Consider the following 13,120-nt stretch of genomic DNA (forward strand, 5'->3'; position numbering starts at 1 on the left):
CAGCTCTAGGGATGGGGGCAGGGGAGGGGGTAGGAGTCCTGGTTTAGAGTTTGTCAATTTCTGTGGTGTAGCAACCAGCTGCAAAATTCCTGAAAAAAATCATGCTGGGCTCTGGCGAGTCTGTGAGAGCCGGCTCACGCGAGCAGACTGCCAACATGCTTTATAACACTGGGTAGGCAGTCGCACCCGGAATCTAGTCACTCAGTCAAGTCAAAACAAGTCAAAGTACTGATGAAATGCTTTGAGACAAGTGCAGTTACATTTGGCTGAGGCATCTGTAAGAAAGGCGTGGCTGTGCGCCATGTTTGTGTTTGAGCTTGCAGAGGTGGCTTTGTGAGCTTTCCTCACAGGCCCCTGGCTGTGTGTCAGACTCTGGCATCTAAGTGGACACAGTGCACCAGGACTGACACTCCTCGGGAGCTCTGCACCCCAGAACCAACTCAAAGGCCCCTCACACGTGGTCAGCTGTGCACCTGCTGAGGCCCAGGGTAACGTCATGCCAGTGACGCATGAACTCACGGGCACCACCATCTCAACGTGGCTTTGCACACAGGCTCCAAAAGGTGAGGAAGTGGCTTTCCTCTGCAAGAAATGGCCTTCACCCCAGCAGGCCCCTAGGGGGTCTTTCTGGGTGCTGGAAGTTCTGGAAAGAGAATGAGGCGGGCATGTACCAAGTACCACTGAACTGTCTACCTGAACATGGTTAGGTTATATGAATTTCACCTTGATGGTAACCAAAAGGAGACTATTATGATGGTAGGAGCTCTCATGGTGTAGTGTCTATGGCATCTGACTGCTAACTAGAAGGTTGGCGGTTCAAATCCGCCAGCCACTCCTCAAAAGGAAGGCTGGGCAATCTACTTCCGTAGTGTTACCACCTCGGAAACCCAAGGCGGGGTTGCTGTGAGTTGTATACGACTCGATGGCAGTGAGTTTGGTTTTTTTTTGTTTTATTATGATGGTATTAAAATTTGTAAACAGGCAGGATCTCTCTAGAGTATATGTGGATTTAACATGAAAGATATTTATGAAATATTACTTATAACACCACAGTGGAAAGTTGCTTGTGCAGAGTATAAATGAAACGCATGTAAAGGCCAACTGTAGGTATTTAATTCTTGCATTAAAAAATGTTTAAGGTACCACACTGCCTAATTACAAAGGCCTCCAATCACAGCCCATGAACCTTTACAAACTGAGAGGCACACTCCCTGTCTCCCAGGCCAAGAGCAACCTGGTGGGAGCAGCCGTGAGAGCAGGCACACTCGCCCAAGTTCTGTGCTGTCCTCAGTCAGGAGCATGGCCACAGCACTGCCCTTGCCTTCAGCCGATACTGCCACTTACAGAGAAGGATTCTTTCAGTACTTCGTGCAGGGGTGTGAAACATACGTGAGACTATTTGCCAAGAAGTAAAGAAGATGAGTGGGACCCTGTTCCCAGTTATCTGTTAAATTTTAGTTGACTGTTTTAGCTGCAAAATACTTTGACAATTTGAGGTTACAGACATTTACTACTAAAAATTAAGACCGACTTATTTTAATGAACCAGAAGACTGGCAATGTTTTAGGAATTTTAGCTGTTGTAAAGCAAGCTGAAAGCATTTAGTCTATTCTAAATTCTGAAGCCTGTCACTGACTCTGGATGCTGTCCAAGAGCCTGCCACAGGGAGCGACAGCCTTCACAACCCATCTTCTGGGATCACATCACTCCCAAGGCAGCCTCCTGTGACTGCATCAACCCACTGCCCGGCAGACGGAACCGCACCGGCATCCTTCCGCTCGGCTACGTGGTGCAGAGGAGCACAACCAACAGTCATTTTTGTCCACCAAACTCCTGAGAACTCAATGAAATCCTCAGCCAAGACGATGACGACAGACAAACGGCAAGACCCACTTTCCTGTCTAATTGACACGAAAGATGGACATGCGCCTGGAGCTTGCCGCAGGCCTGATCTCTCTCTGGCCAGGACCTATTCTCACCTGAGACACACACGTCATGAACTCTTCTCTGCGATTTTGTGAACTACTTCTAATCACCATTGTTTAAAATTAGGAAACTTGGTTAGAAAGTAGATCCTCTTTAAAAACAAAAAACCCATCACCTGCAGCTGGCAACTAGCCGGCACCTTTGAACAATCTGTGACTCACTGGGACAGGGTGCTGACACAAAGCCCCAGGCCCTTCTCTGAGGACCTTCCTCAGCCATTCCCTCCACCTGGTGATTATCAGCAGAGGCTTTACCAGCTCCAGAGAAACACCTGAAATCTGGCAATTACTGACTCCTGCTGGCAGGTGCGAGAGCTCTGTGATGTGATGTGGCACCGAGAAGGTCTCTGCTGTTACTCACACAGCAAGGGCGAAGAGCCCAGTCTCGCTGTGGGACCCATTCTACAGCTCAGCTCGTTACAGAGTGTACTTGAGGTGACAAGCAGGCATGGCACCAGGAAAGGGAGACTACCTGGTCTCAGGGGCACTGCTGGTGGGTTTGGGTGGCGCACAGTCGCTGCCAGAGGGGCTGGGGCGCCCGACGGGGGCGGCGGTGGCGGCAGCAGCAGCAGCAGCAGGGCTGCCGAGGCTCCGTGCGTCCGAAGGCACACTCCGGGTGCTAAGACGAGAAGAAAAGCTTCAGCAACACAGCTGGGAAAGGGGATGGACGCTCGAGGGGTTTTCAGTTCATAGTAAGACAAGGCAGGGGAGTGAAAAAAAATGTATAAATGTAAAATGCAAACTGTTCTCAGACTGAGATGCAAGTCTAGGTATTCAAAAGAAATAAGTAAATCAGGAGAAAAAAAATTCAAACTTTGGTGTGTGTGTGTGGGGGAATGTGATTCTTTCCTAGCACACAGTGTCAAAGAAAATGAACTTCTTCAAATGAGAACATTCCGGGGACGAGGAAATGCTACAACCTCAAAATGCAGAAATGCCACCACATTCAAGATGATTACATGGAAAGTAGGATAGTTCCTAACTCTCTTTGTATCAACATTGCTTCTGAATTACACACATGTGGCCAACAAGCCTGGAAGGAACATCCAGCTTTTTCTCCACTTTTAAATTAACACCTAGTGTTGCTTTTAAATTAACACCTAGTGTTGCTTGTCAATATTCATTATGCTATGAACCCAAATTTGTTTTCTTAAAGTAATTTTTCAAAGAAAGAAAAGAAAGAATTACTTCAAAGCTAGAAAGCATTTAGCAGCTTGAGGTTATAAATAAGCGGAGACAGGCCATTCTCTTAAAAGGTACATGTCGGCTTTCAAATCAGGTGCGGGGGTGTCTTCAAGTGAACACACATGGGTGCGCTGAAGGTGGACAAGGATGCAGAGAACACATGGAGTCACCAGAAGCAAGCACCCGGCAGGTCTAGGATCAGCATGCAGTGAGAAGAACCCATGAGGCAAATGCTACAGAAGCACCAAATACCTGAACCCCTCTGGAGTGGGGATAATGAGGTGGGGGTTAGGAGGGTCACTGTGGCATCGAGGCACCTTCACAGGCCGGGGGCTGTTCCGATGCAGAGCTGTCAGGGAGAACGGCAACAGAGGAGCTTGTTAAAGGGTCAACAGAGGATCATCACAACAGGCAAGTCAGTATACAGGGGACGTTACTCAGTTCTGCCAGTGACCAAACTAAATCCATCTACGTAACTAACAATGATATTACAGATACATGTTATACAAATACACATCACTTCTTGAAAGTTAATAAAATCATATTAAGCATTCAAACTTTTCTCCACCCATCAAAACCATTTTTAAAATTCTTGGCCTGACGTAGACATGACGTCCAGTGAACCCTATCACAGCAACAACTGTCAATGGGGCTAATCGAGCACCTTGTTAATACAAAGGCACGCTGGTGTCTTTTTCAGCAAATTAGACATGACGGGCGTGACACCTGGCCACGGCCTGAGGTGAGCAGGGGAGCCGCTGTCACTTTCCTGAGTACGGTCAGCTTAACCATCATTGTTCCAAAGCACGCAGGTGGACGGGGCACCGTTTTAGCCTGACAGCTCTGTGTGCAGAGCACATTGCCTTCTCCTTTTAGAAATCTGGGTAGGAGGTAAACACGGTAGCAGATAAAGTTTTAGATATCGACTACTTACTGAGCTGAGTACAACAATGCTAACAATGTCTCCTTCCTGTGACTCCAAGATGCAGTAACAGACACGCTCTATTCTGTCTACTTCTCCTTACCATGCTTTTCTCCTTTTGTACTTTAAACCTTCTGCCTCACCTCAAATGAGTTTTTCTTTTGAACGTCGTATGCCCCCTTCTCTCCTGCAGTAATTTCAGTGGATGTGGATGTGATCCTTAACAGAAACCTTTCCTTCCTGGTGGGTTTGCTTTGCTGGCTTCCTTTTAATAACATTACACAGGGGGGAGAAGTACCCAAAATGTAGAGATCTGAAGGGCAAACTTGTAAAACCAACATGGACAGTGTATATCATGCAAGTTAACACGAAACTCCGGGAATTTCTGTCCCTGGTTCATTGTCTCAACCATTACAATGCCAAATGGAAAAAACCCAAAAGCAATAAATGTAGAGAAGGGGAAAAAAAAAAAAGATTTATAGTGAGGATGGTGGTATCTTTATGTCAACAAAGACAGTAGGAACTACAGAGTCAAAAATCAAAACAAAATTTCCTCATGAAGATATAAAAAGAAGACATTCTGTTAAAAACAAAACAAAGCACACATGCTTAACATTCTTCATGCATGAAACAGTGAAATAAAACATTTAAGAGTGAGTAGGTACATTTAATGCTGCAATACCATGACACTTCACTGCACTAAATTAGAGGCCAATAAACATAACAGATGTTAGTGATGGACACTGATCACAGAGATATTTTCAAGGCAAAAACAAAACAAACGCTTGCAGGATAAGATGAAAGAACATACAATTTGAACATCTTTATGATCTGATGGAATTTACAAAGATAACAATAGTACTTAACAACTGGCATAAGAAAAGGGTAGAAGGAACTGTGCCGCATCCATAATGACACAATTCAGCCACTAGAAAGACTGAGATGTCGACCTGTTGAAGTGGAGGATTTTCCACACTTGTCAGATGACAAATGCAAGAGAATTCTATGCAGTGTGGTCTCCCTGTTACACAGCAAACCATGTCAGAGACACGAAAGTGCACGTGTGCCACAGAAAGCGGCAAGCTCAAGCACCAGGCTTTTACCGTTAGTCACGTGGAAGGGCAGAGGGGGAGGGAGTGAGCAAGAGAAAGACAACAGTGCCAGGCCCTTACTCTGACTGACTTTCCTTTGAGAGCACAAAATCAATGACAACCACAGTGTACAAACCGTTACTCCTGCCTGAAGCTCACAGGAGCCGATGCTCAACATTAGAAAGGGAGGCTCAGAGACACTAAATGACCAGCCCAAGGTCACCCAGCCACCAGGAAACCTGACTCTAAGTCCTCTATTTCCCACATGGCATACTGAGGATCAATGACAAAGAGTGGACAGAGAGTGCTGTAAACTCGTGTCACCAGCAGCTAGAGAGACAGGCCTGCTGAGAGATAAGCCTCTCAGAGGCTGGCAGCAGGCCTGTGAGCTGCGGGGATGTGAGTGGAGCTCTAGGTCTGTAATTTGTTCTGCAGGGAGAGTCTTCCTATGCACACATTCTCTGGATTTTCAACATCTTCATAGTGTAACTTTTCTATAACTGAAAATAATTTCTCGTGCAATAAAAATATTTAAAATAGTTTTTACTGGATTATTAATAATATATCTTAAGCAAATATTTCAGAAAATCAAAGTTTATTGGCGATGAGGAATATCTATTGGTGACAGGAATACAGAATGTCCTATAAAATATTCAAATAACTTGGCAGATGGTAACTTTCATTTCTATAACAGCTGTGAGACAAACACAAAGGTCTAAACTGAGTGTGTTTTAAAGATAAAGAAGCCAATGACTAAAACCTAGTCTGTGAAATTTTCTGTAGCTATTAAGAAATATAGTCCATGCTCAATAAATTTACCATTTTTGATTCTGTGTGATTTAAATTGTACAAAACTGCTATCCTGCATTTTTGGGTGCTTATTACACATGAACACAGGTTTACTTTATCGACAGACTTTATCAAGAATAGAGAAAGACACAGCTATTGGGAAAAACACTGACCTGTTCTTAGAAATTTCCACTGACATGTATTATGTTTTTAAGGCTTCAAGATGGACACTAATTAAGGTGATTGTTATGGATTGAAATACGACCCCAAAAATCTGTGTTGTAAATGTTAACCTCTATGCCTGTGGTTGTGATCCCATTTGAGAATGGGTTGTCTTTGTTATGCAAAATATGCGGTGTGTTTTCCACATAAACACACCCACATATATAACGTGCATAGTGTAAAGAGGAGGCTAATGAGTGAGAGGGTTGCACACTTTATGAGAACCATACAAGGCACGCATTAGTTGTATGAAAATACCGTATCTTGAGTCAATTTCTTTTGATATAGAAGGTATTAATCAAGTGAGCAGAGCAGAGATGAGGGAGGAGAGATGCCAGGTCACATGAAGACTGCTCACAAGAAACAAGGACCTTCCTTCAGGGCCAACAGAGGAAGAAAGCCTTTCCCTAGAACCGATGCCCTGAGTTTGGACGGCCAGCCTCCTAAATTGTGCGGAAATAAATTTCTGTTTGTTAAAACCACCCACTTGTGGTACTTCTCTTAAAGCAGTACCAGGTAACTAAGAGAGAACTTGGTATCGGAAGAGTGGGGTGCTGCTCTAACAGAGACCTAAAATATGGAAGCAAGTTGGGGCTGAATAATGGATAGAGCCTGGAAGACTTTTAAGGTGCCCAACAGTAAAAGCCTAGATTGCCTTGAACAGAGTGTTGATAGATTTATGGACATCAAAGGCAATTCCTGGTGAGGGCTCAGAAGAAAGTGAGGAGAGCAATAGAGAAAGTCTCTGTTGTCTTAGAGAATACATATGGGGACAGCAACAGGATGTTGCTAGAAATGTGGACATTAAATGTGCTTCTGGTTTTAAAAGAAAATGATGAACATGTGATTAAACACTAGAGGAATGGCGATGCTTTTTATGCGGTCGCAAAGAGCTTGTCTGAACTATTTTCAAATGTTTGATAGAAAGTAGAACTTGTAAGTTATAAAACTGGTATCTGTCTGATGAGAATTCGAAGTTCTTAAAGGGGCCATGTGGTTTCTGCTCACCACTTATAGTAAAATGCAAGAGGAAAGAGATGGACTTAAAAATGAACTGTGCAAAATGAAAATAGATTTTAGCAAGATTTAGAAAATTCTGTTGTACAAGCTAAGGACATGTATCCTAGCCTCGATCTTGGCCAACTCGGTTCCAGAGTGTGGGACTGTAGTTAATGTGTGCCAAAGGAACGGGGCCACCGGACAAAGCTGAAGGACAGGGCTGCCGTACACAAGAGGCAGAGGATGGGGCCTGCCAGGACGAGGGGGTGGGGTTGCTACTGAGATGAACTACGAGAATGGGGCTCCTTAAAGCTGAGGGAGTAGAGTTGCCCAGGGCCCACAGGTCTATACCCAGAATGCAGAGGGCATGTACGGCCAACACCCAGCATCTGGAAGGCAGGACATTGCCTAGATGGTGCCAAGGAAGAGAACATTATTTTCAAGCTCTGAGACCTAATGTACTTTGTTCAGCTGGGTTTTGGACATGCTTGGTACCTGTTACCCCTTCTTTCCTTCCAATTTCTATTTGTAGTAGAAATGTCTACTTTCGGCCTGTTCCACCAATTTACTCCAGAAACAGGTAATTCGTATTCTAGATTTCACAAGTTCACAGATGAAAAGGAATTTTGCCCCAGGATGGAATATGCCTAATGTCTCAGACATATTTGATTCAGATGATTCAGAAGATGAGATTTTGGGATGTGGAACAGACTTACAGCTTTTGGGATGAGGTGATGAAATAAATGTGTTTTACTTACGGAAGGAAATGAATTTTGGGGGATCAAAGGATAGAATGGTAGGGCTTGCATTATGTCCCCTCAAATTACATGCTATAAATCCTAACCTTTATGCCCTTGGTTATAATCCTATCTGGGAATGGGTTATCTGTGTTATGTTAATGGAGCATGATTAGTGTAGGGGGAGTCTTGAGTCAATGTCTCCTAAAATACAGGAGAGACTAATAAGCGAGCAGAGCAGAACCACGGGAGCAGAGACGCCAAACCGCATGAAGAGTGCTCAGGAGCAGAAGCTCAGGAGCTAGGAGGACTGTCCCCCAGAGCCGAGAGAGAGAGAGAGAGAGAGATAGAGAGAGAGACAGAGAGAGAGCGCGCGCTTTGCTCTAGAGCCAGCACCTCGAATTCAGAGCCTCCGACCCTGTGAGAGGCACCTGACTATTGTTCAAACCCACCAGCCACTCCTCAGAAGGAAGATGGGGCAATCTACTTCCGTAGTGATACAGCCTCAGAAACCCAAGGAGGGGTCGCGATGAGTCAGGTCTGACTCGACGGCACATAACAACGGCAACACCACTCTGTGAAAAAATGAACTTTTGCTGGTTACAGCCGGCTGTGATACTACTGTTACAGTGGAGAGGGTAACTCAGACCGTGGTGCACGCTGCAGCCTAACTTCATCTGATTTTTTTAAATACCACTCAATGGGAGCTGGCCAGTTGGTGGAGAAACGAGTACTGAGCAAAGCTGTGGAAAAAAACCAAAGAGGAAGGAGGTAGACAATTCTACTCCTTCACCTGTAGCTGGAGAGGCCCTGGCTTCTTGACAGACAGCTAGCTATCTTCAGGACCCCCACCCCCACCATCTGTGAGAAAGGATTTTAGAGGAAGAAGAGGATAGTAGCATTGGTGTGCAAAGAAGAAACCAACTTGCAGTGGATCGCTGCTGGCTAGCATGAAGTACCCTGTGTGGCATCTTAATCTACATCCTATTGAATTTAGAACTACTGTGGAATCCTCTATAGGCACACCACCTCTCGGCAGCTCTCACCGTCATTTCCTGAACGACCCTAAGAATCTCTTACAGCTTCCAATGGCTGTAACCACGAGATGAGTCGCTCACCCAAACCAGTATGCTCCGGGAGAAATGCTAGTAACGGCTGTCTTACCAAGGTACAAACCTGTAACGGGACTGTGTGGCTTTCCTATGACATGGCCAATGCATTCGTTCATCAAGGCTTGCAAACTCTGGAGACCAAAGGAAAACGGGAAGAGAAGTCAGAGAATGTGCAGCCCTCTAATCCTGTCAGCAGCACCAGCAAGGTTTTCAGTACACTTAAAAGAGGCTATTTTTAGTCAATATTTTCAAAGCTAATGTAAAAGAAAACAGGCACAAACTTAAAATAAGCATAAATTCTACATGATTTACAAGAATGTAGTAAGCTGTTCCAACTTTATACATGAAAGCAAATTTGCCTTCCACTCCTCACAGTGCAGGGGTATGCACGAGGCAGGACGTTTTAGTCATCAACTCTATTGCTCAGATGAACTGATGGAGTTTATGAGAATAACAGTGAGAACAATTAATATGCTCTCCAATGACTCACACTGAAGGAATTAGCTAGTCCCTATTTCTCATTTAACTGCCAAAAACCAAGCTGGCAATTTTAAAGTACAAAACTAGTAAGTATTTTATAAAGTGCCAAGGTTTATAACTATCTACTCACTAATCTGTTGAACAGCATTGTTATAGGAAAGAAGAGTACAAATCTTACAGGCTGAGAAGAGTACTCCAACTCCTCAGCATTATCATTACAGTTATGTATAACAAGGTTTAAGAATCACTACAGTGCCTAAGGAGCTCTGGTAGTGTAGTGCCTAGGGCATCTGACTGCTAACCAGAAGGCTGGCAGTTCACACCCACCAGCCACTCCTCGGAAGGAAGACTGGGCAGTCTACCTCCATAGTGATACCACCTCTGAAACCCAAGAAGGGGTCGCTATGAGTTGGATCTGATTCGACGGCAGTGAGTTTGGCTTTTTTGGGATAGTGCCTAAAGTATGTGACTGCTAACCAGGTCAGAAGTTTGGCTACACAGAAGGAAGATGGGGCAATCCACTTCCACAAAATTACTGCCTTGAAAACCCAATGGGGATCTCTATGTGTCAGAACAGACTCGATGGCAGGGAGTTTTATTATTATTAAGTATAAAAGAAGCTCTGGTGGCATAGTGGGTAAAGCATTTGGCTGCTGACCAGGAGGTCAGTGGTTCAAACCCACCAGCTGCTCCACAAGGAGGAGAAGGGGAAATCTACATATGTAAAGATTTACAGCCTTGGAAACCAATGGGGGGGTCACTATGAGTCAGAATCGATTTGATAGCAGTGGGTTTATTAAATACAAAATAAACAGATACACAACAAAATAACACCCAAAGATCAACTTGTTTTTTCATGAGAAGACCTTTAGAAAATGTCGTACCAAAAAGTCATCTTCTGGTAAAGCTGAAATAAAGGCAGGTTCGATGGCTTGCAGAAAATCAAATCCTTGCGTCGCCCACCTGTTTTATCGGACAAAGTTCAAAATCACCACACAACCAAGAAGACACTGCAGCATTTTAGATTCTACAAGACTGAAAAGTAATCCCCCGGGAAAGTGCCATGTAGCCCAAAACACATTTTAATGTAAGTTTGTAAGTGCTGGGGTTGAATAAATTTATAGTGTGGTCTTTTGAGAAAGAACAAAACAACATCTTAATAAAGCAGTTTGTTCCTTGTGTACACTTAGTAACAGGAATAAATTTCATCAGAGAGAAAAAAAAAAAGACCTTGTCCAGGAGAATGGAAACTCTGTGAGAGATAACTCAGATCAAAACAAAAGAAAAAAGTTTCCAAAAATTATGGGGTTTTCTATGGAAATATTTTCATTTAAAAAAACTGGTCACCATAGAGTTCCACATCCCGCTGTGTGTCATCTCCTGACAAACGCCACACAGCACTGCAGATCGAAACAATGCCAATCCCACTGACTCACAAAGGCCAGATGCAGACTTGATCACTACCTGGGTCTGGTGCCTCGACCACTCTCACATTTTGTCAGGACGTAATTCATCCATTTCCGGGCAAAGTTTATATATTTGTCTCCTATCTTCTGTCTAAACTCTCCAGACATCAAACGAACAACTTCTTTATGATACTGTAAGAAGATTCCATGTATATCAAAATTAAGAAGAAAATAACTATTAGATGAATACCTCAACAGTACAATGCTACTTTCTAAAATCAAAAGGCAAATCCAGTAAGTATTTATATATTCTGAAAAGACTTTGGAAGAGTTATAGATTCTAGTGTCTCAAAATGCAGTTTTACAAATGTTTTACTCATTAGTTTTTTTTAAAAAGCACTAAATTAAGACTGTGCTTTTATGATATTAAACATTTCATAAAAGATTTTAAATGTAAGCAGGTAGCAGCACAAAATAAATACTGGGCAAGTATCTGACAGATGGAAAGAAAATTAACACACGTGACATTCAGCAGGTATAAAATACATTATTTTAGTAAGTTATGGTTACAATTAATAATCAAATTTGCCATACAAGACTGATAATATATTTTGTTAGTAAGTTACAGAGCAACTGCTAAATGGTACTGTGTTTTCCTCCTCTTTTGGACCTACCTCAAATCCAAAGTTGTACCCCTGAATCATTGCTTCCCGGTAGTACTGCTGCAAGGTGACAGACTCAGACTCATCAACTTCAGCATCAAATTCTGATGTGAACATGTGGTCCACTTGGTCAATGGCATCACTTATTCTGTTGCACAGCTCTAGTGCATCGTTCTAAAGAGTTCCAAAACACAGTCACCTCAACATGCAGCAATGACACAATGCTTCCTATAGTTAAAGGAGGATGTCCCTCACCATCAACAAGGGCATTCCCACTGCAATGCATTTCAGTATGTTTGATTTGATTATTCAGAAGAATGGTCAAAAGTAGAGAAAACCATATTACCTTCATTTCTACTTGTATCGGGCATCAAGAATCTGTCCTTCTGACAATTATTATATGAGACCACTACTGGGAAAAGTTAAGAAAAATCTGACACACAAAATTTATTATTCTTTGAAGGTTACCAGGGGTTGCAGGGGAAAAAAGGGAAATCACCAACTGGAGGGTACACACAGATATTAACTTGGGTGAAGGGAAAAGCAGCACACATTAAAGGGGAGTTCAGCACAAAATGATCAAGGCAGGGGAAGAGACAGGAGGAGCCAGGAGTTACAGGGACAGAGGTGAATACTACTACATACACAATCCTGTAACAGCAGTAACAACAGTAATTCAGGAATGTATACACAGATGGATACTCAAGCTGAAGGGGGCCACAGCCATGAATGCATGTGCATAGGTTGGACAGAGGCGATCTCTACCTATACATTTATATGGGCTGCAAAGACAACCATGAATGTAGCAGAGCATATAGAGGACAAAGTTAGGAACACATCTTAATCATAACCAAATGCCTTAAAGGAATGAGTCACTGGTATGGAGACTCAGGGCCACAATCTTAGGGGACATAAAGGTCAACTGGCATAACACAATCCACAAAGTCTATGTTCTACATTCTATTCTGGTTGAGTAGAGACTGGAGTTGTGAAAGCCTGTGAATGGCCAACCAAGGTGCAACTATTGGTCTCTCTTTGTCTGGAGCAAAGAAGAGTAAAGAAAATCAAAGACACAGGGAACAATTAGTCCAAAGGACTAAAGGACCAAGTGAACCCCAGCCTCCACAACCCTAAGACCAGAATAAATGGTGTCCAGCTACCACTGCTGACTGCTCTGAAAGGGATCACAATAAAAGGTCCTGGACAGAATGGGAGAAACACAGAAAAAAACTCAAAATCATAAGAAAGACCAGGCTTACTAGTCTGATGAAGACTGGCAGAACCCCTGAGACTATGGCCCTTTGACATCCTTCAAGCTAGGAACTGAACTGAACCCCCACAACTCAACTGGCAGCCAAACAATAAACAGACCTATAAGGTGAACAGTAGCATCAGGAAAGTATTCACTCATTCAAACAATCAAGCATATATATGCGACCAACAGGACAGCATTTGCCCAGGGACACAGCTAGGAAGATGGGAGGGGATGGCAAGGAAGGATGAAGGGAAGGGGTGAACAAGGGTAGGAAG

The 13,120-nt window shown here is 43.5% G+C and overlaps 1 protein-coding gene across 1 annotated transcript in view; it reads right to left on the reverse strand.

Moving 5' to 3' along the window:
- Positions 1-13,120, reverse strand: part of MAP3K4 (mitogen-activated protein kinase kinase kinase 4) — a 109,339-nt gene that overhangs the window by 22,730 nt on the left and 73,489 nt on the right. Inside the window, exons 12-18 of the mRNA XM_042781574.1 lie at positions 11,603-11,764; positions 10,987-11,120; positions 10,407-10,485; positions 9,107-9,173; positions 3,423-3,519; positions 2,458-2,604; positions 1,765-1,901 (exon numbers count right to left, since the gene is read on the reverse strand). Of these exons, the coding sequence (XP_042637508.1) occupies positions 1,765-1,901; positions 2,458-2,604; positions 3,423-3,519; positions 9,107-9,173; positions 10,407-10,485; positions 10,987-11,120; positions 11,603-11,764 (823 nt within the window). The remainder of the gene's footprint in view (positions 1-1,764; positions 1,902-2,457; positions 2,605-3,422; positions 3,520-9,106; positions 9,174-10,406; positions 10,486-10,986; positions 11,121-11,602; positions 11,765-13,120) is intronic.

The sequence above is a fragment of the Orycteropus afer genome, unplaced genomic scaffold (assembly GCF_000298275.1).
Source record: "Orycteropus afer afer isolate SDZICR_OR568_19922 unplaced genomic scaffold, OryAfe1.0 scaffold00135, whole genome shotgun sequence".
NCBI classification, from domain to species: domain Eukaryota; kingdom Metazoa; phylum Chordata; class Mammalia; order Tubulidentata; family Orycteropodidae; genus Orycteropus; species Orycteropus afer.